Here is a 5,073-nt window from a genome sequence, read left to right as displayed (position 1 = left end):
TCGCTTTCCCCATCTTAAATTACATCTTCTTCCCTCTGTATCAATTTTTCTCTTCGTGGACATTTTGGGATTATTTGTCGATCTTTTTCAACTCAATCACTTGTTGGAAAAGCGCTTTACGGGCAGTTCCCTCTCCTGTCCACCTCAGTGATAGTTTTAATGTCGGTACACAGACAACATCCTATCTCAGAATTTCAACTTTCTATCTCATAATTTCGACCATGGGGATACTTTTATTTCCAAGTCTAACTTTAAATTTCTTTTCCAAAATTAAAAAAAAAAAAAAAAAAAAAAAAAATATCTTTTTTTTTTTTTGGTAACTTTTTTTTTTGCTGGCGAGTTCGCGGGCCACATAAAATGATGTGGCGGGCCGGATTCGGCCCGCGGGCCTTGAGTTTGACACCTGTGCACTAGCATATTTGTCCATTACATAGAAGGCTACAGCCAGCAGCCGGTTAGCTTAGCACAAAAACAGGAACTGGGTAAAGGGCTAGCTGGCTCTGACATAAGGTAAAACTAGAATGAGCGCCTCACTGTAGAAAAGCTCCACCAAGCAGTCATGTTGTAGTTTAAACTTGTCAAAATGTCATCATTGATAATTAGACAATAATTAGCAATCATAATTAGCATATGCATGTATGACCTAAATGCATTATGGCCAAAAACCCGTGCTGCGAGGTCACAGAGAAGTGAAATCTGAAGTCTCTCCCAGATGAAGTTATAGAACAAGAATAAAGATAATTCATTTTATCGTTATTTTCAGTTAAAGTATCACAGTATGTTCCCTTTGAAAGATTGTCCACTGTGCAAAAAATTAAATAAAAGTAACCGTTATTTATTTCCATGTTATTTTAGTCAAAGCCTGAGACCATGTCCACACTACACATGTTCTGCTACGTTCACACCGAGCGTCCACACTACACATGTTCTGCTACGTTCACACCGAACGTCCACACTACACATGTTCTGCTACGTTCACACCGAACGTCCACACTACACATGTTCTGCTACGTTCACACTACACATGTTCTGCTACGTTCACACTACACATGTTCTGCTACGTTCACACTGAGCGTGCACACTACGCCGGAGTTTCAGAGCACCGGAAACGGAGGAGTTTGAAAACGCTCCTGAGGACGGATAAGTTTGAAAACTCCGGGGTTGCTTTGTCGTGTGGACGACGTAAACACATACATTTGGAAACGATCACGTGTTCACTACTTGATTGGTTCTTAGCAGTCATGACGTGTCCTTCCCTGATTCGTCACACCCCTATCACGTGACCCTTACCCGGAAATCATAAACTTCATCATTGATTACCGATTGACTACCAGGTTAATTCAACATGGACAACTGATTATAGGTGTTGCTGACCTTGTTGTCTTTACTACCAGCTGTTGTTGAGTTAAAGTCTGCATTATTACGGAGGAAACAGCTGTTAATGGAGCGATTAGTGAGCAGCGTGACCAGCGGCGTTATCAGACCTACGGAGTGGACATCTGAAGTCACGGTTAGCGGCTTTGAGGACGGACACAAAACGGAGGACTTTCCTGTCCTTATTAATTATTTTGTTCTGCACAACTATTGTGAAGTCCACAGATAAAATGTAAAGGAACTAAAGCAGTAAATGCTATTCAGTAGGACAGAGACTTCAGACACCAGCACAGCTACAAGTGACAACAGACAATAACGAAACAGCGGAAACGAGTGAGAGACGTGTGTTGACCACATTTATGGACCATAATCTAGTAAACCTTTATGTGCAAGTGTTAATATTAAAGTAAATGTGATGTGAGAGAGAGAGAGCTAGAGCAAGACCCGCAGCATTGTAACTAAGTCTGAAAAATAAAACTTCTAAACCTTTCCACTAACTGTGTCTGTTTGAGTTCATAGAGGAAGATTTTAGAGAAGATCTTAAGTATCAAACACAACCTTTCATTATTAAAGACTTCTTTATTACTCTGTCGTATTTTTTTAACTAAGCCACCAATCTACTTCCTGTTTACACCGACACCCACCCGCATGCCCAGTGTACGTGAAGAGTCATGTGATATTGCCGACCCCCGACTTAGAGGAAACAAAAAGAGTCCGGCACATAACCCTTTGTAAAATGCCACATTGACACTATTACATTTCAGCCATAACATGTTTGTTACTGCGCTGTTCAGCTAACTGGCTGCTATCTGTAGCTTCATATTTACTGGACAGACATTATTTTTGTATTTCAACAGAGGTGCTGTATGTGTATGCTCTTACCACTGAAACGCCGAAGTGGATGTGTGCTAGTATGACAGCGGCTGTCCACAGATAGAGCAGTAAGGTCTCGTTGGCGACCACCCCGGTTACCGCCAACACGACCACTGGAGTCATGGGTAGCAACAGCCAGCTGAGCGCCTGGCAACGTGTGTTACTCATCTGACACACAATCAGCTTACACTGCAAGATGAATACATTCACACATGAATAAAGACATTTATGCATTGCGTCGTTGTTGAAAGCACAACAATAAGAGTAATGATGCGTGTAAGAGATCAGCAGAGACTCACCGTAACATTAGCAAAGGCTGTCCCCACCATGAGGTAGAAGATCCTGGGCTGTAGCTCGAGGATGTTGGATGGAGAGAACACCACCCAAATGGTGGACAAGACGAAGAGGAGGACGGGAGAAAGGAAGGGCAGGAAGGCTTCGTACAGGCTGCTGTGCTTCAGAGTGTTACTGCGGTGACCTCTGCAGAACCACAGAGGGGGAGGAGTTCAGAGCACTGTGTGAACTCATAACGCTCCAATATAATGAAACACTAATGAAACGTTGACTTACTTCAGGACATTGTAGAGGCTCATGGGTACGGTCACAGTCAAGGAACAGGCTGGCAACCAAAAGATATTCATTATTATAGGTGCACAGCTCAGGTGAGGTAGTGAATGAATGTACTCGGAGTGACCAATCACAGCTCACCGATGATCATAAAGGTGAAAAGGTCTCTATAGAGAAGGCTCCACAGGATTGGCTGGTACCATGTTTCCACGCCGACCACAGCAGTGACCAAGTAAACGAGGGAAATTGTCTGGAAGGAGAGGACACTTAAGATGTCAGGTCATCAGAAGGCTGGTATGTCATGGTGGGGACCGGTGTTTGTGTGTCCTTACCACTTGGCTGATGTCGTATCCCCATGGCAGAAACAAGATGCCAGTGTTATATTTCTCCCAGTGAGACAAAATGAATGAGAACAGCACCACCCACAGGATGTAATACAGTGTGGCCACACCCACGCCACTTTCCCCACGCCCAAATATGGAGTAGACGGTGGCCACGAAGAAGATGCAGGCCCAACTGTCGAGGCCGTGGTCAAACAGCTCCCCTAGTGGGGTGGAGGAGTTGGTGCGACGTGCCTGTTTACCGTCAACACCATCTACACATAAAAATAAGACATGGATCATTAGTACAGGACACGTGAACATTGATAAAGGAACACATAAACATACAGCCTAAGCTGCTGCCCACACTCACTGAACTGTATGAAGTTTTCCACTCAAGAGTTTCCCCTAAACCCACTTTCTGAAGCAGGGCCCAATATTGGAGATTCCTCATTAGTCACATTTCAACACACGGTACCTTGTTTATCTAATGAAATATGACAGAAACTGAATGAAATATGTCCAAACCTTCAGAGCTTTTCCAGAGTCACTGTACAGAATATTCTCCATGAGGAAGAATTTGCCTCTGCGCCTCTCAAAAGTCAGAAGAACAACACACAAGGGCTGCAGGGGTTAGGACTCACCGAGCGTATAGGCCAAGAAGTTGAAGATCCCTGCAGCAACCCAGACCCAACTAGGCACGTGTTCATGTCCTGCAGCTGGGACACAAACACTTTAAATATGCAGCACACCACACATACAAAGACACTGAGATAGGTATAGATATATCTGTCTATCTAAGAAAGACAAACTTTCACTTTTCTCACTTAGCTCAAATTTCTTCAGGGGTTGGTTAAAACTGATCTTATCTCAAACGGAAGTAGGGGTGTCCCTGACTAAGAATTGACATTGTCCAATCTGATTGGTCAAGTCTTGCCCATAGTCGGATGAACATCAAACTGTCTTTTTTTTTTTCTTGCTCATCAATCCCCCTCTATTTAAGCCTTAGGCATCTATAGAAACATTGTAAAAACAAATAAACAACTAAAAACAAATAATTGGCTTACATACATTACTCTATTGGTTAGCTGTTGTGTCAGATAATCGACAGCACTGTTTGTTGTGTGTGTGTAAGTGAGTGTAGCTGGAGCGCTGTCCGTAGCACTGACGGGGACATCAATAGAAGGAAACATGGTTTCTAGTCCTTCTTGCTCTATGTGGTTGTAAATGAAACTTTGGGTCCAAATTCTATTTCCCAGCTGTTTCTACGTGCCTCCCCCTGCTGACTTTAGAGAATCATTCATACATTCTAAATATATCTAGTCCTCTGATAGTGCTACAATCTGTTGGAAGTGCGCCGATTAATAAATGCAGACATTTTGAAATACCCATGATGTTATGATCCTTTGTTTCCCCGCCACGATTGGACTGTGAATCAGGCTCCTTGTAGATCAAATCATTGAATAGTCACCCCTAAAGTGAAGGGGACGCACAGACAACTGTATAGAATGATACCTGCTGATGTTTAGGTGAAGCACCAACATGTGGGCTTAACTTGGACTAACTGTTCTTGTAAGGACTGACATTCTTGTGAGGACATTTTGACAGGTCAGAGTGTGAGTCATGTGAGCAAAAAGATATAATGCAGACATGATAGAGCAAAGTATCTTTACAGAGTAGTGCGTCAGTCTTTGTCTAGGTTCTACAGATCTAGTTGTACATGTTAGTAGTGTGTGTGTGTGTGTACGAGTGCAATGGGTTAGTGATTACACACAATCACTCGTGTATCAGTAAGTGATGGACTTTGTGTTGAATAAACAAAGTGGCCACGTACATGCCTTTAGTTTTTCTCCACCCTCTGGGCAGTTGGGTGAATTCAACTAGCAAATTATGTTTGTTTTTGTGCATATACATATATATATATATACATATATATATA

At 42.7% G+C, this 5,073-nt stretch overlaps 1 protein-coding gene across 1 annotated transcript; it reads right to left on the bottom strand.

Annotated features, from left to right (window-relative positions):
• Positions 1-1,978: 1,978 nt before the first annotated feature.
• selenoi (selenoprotein I) lies at positions 1,979-5,051 on the bottom strand. The gene is made up of 7 exons (XM_031840964.1): positions 4,523-5,051; positions 3,779-3,853; positions 3,147-3,409; positions 2,956-3,064; positions 2,818-2,866; positions 2,547-2,727; positions 1,979-2,436 (listed from the first exon to the last, which is right to left on the bottom strand). Exons 1-7 carry the CDS (start codon positions 4,524-4,526, stop codon positions 2,212-2,214), a joined length of 906 nt encoding a protein of 301 aa, XP_031696824.1. The 5' UTR covers positions 4,527-5,051; the 3' UTR covers positions 1,979-2,211.
• Between the last annotated feature and the right edge of the window lie 22 nt (positions 5,052-5,073).

This window comes from Anarrhichthys ocellatus, unplaced genomic scaffold (assembly GCF_004355925.1).
Source record: "Anarrhichthys ocellatus isolate YVR2014 unplaced genomic scaffold, GSC_Weel_1.0 scaffold3624, whole genome shotgun sequence".
Classification (NCBI taxonomy): domain Eukaryota; kingdom Metazoa; phylum Chordata; class Actinopteri; order Perciformes; family Anarhichadidae; genus Anarrhichthys; species Anarrhichthys ocellatus.
The sequence above is the reverse complement of the archived record's forward strand: the minus strand, read 5'-3'. Positions and strand labels throughout refer to the sequence as shown.

Bases quoted from the DNA above. Each gene is read 5' to 3' on its own strand.
- selenoi (XM_031840964.1), bottom strand. The intron at 3,410-3,778 runs GTGAGTCCTAAC...TTTTATGTGTAG, and splicing joins CTTCTTGGCCTATACGCTCG to ATGGTGTTGACGGTAAACAG. The intron at 3,065-3,146 runs GTAAGGACACAC...CTCTCCTTCCAG, and splicing joins GATACGACATCAGCCAAGTG to ACAATTTCCCTCGTTTACTT.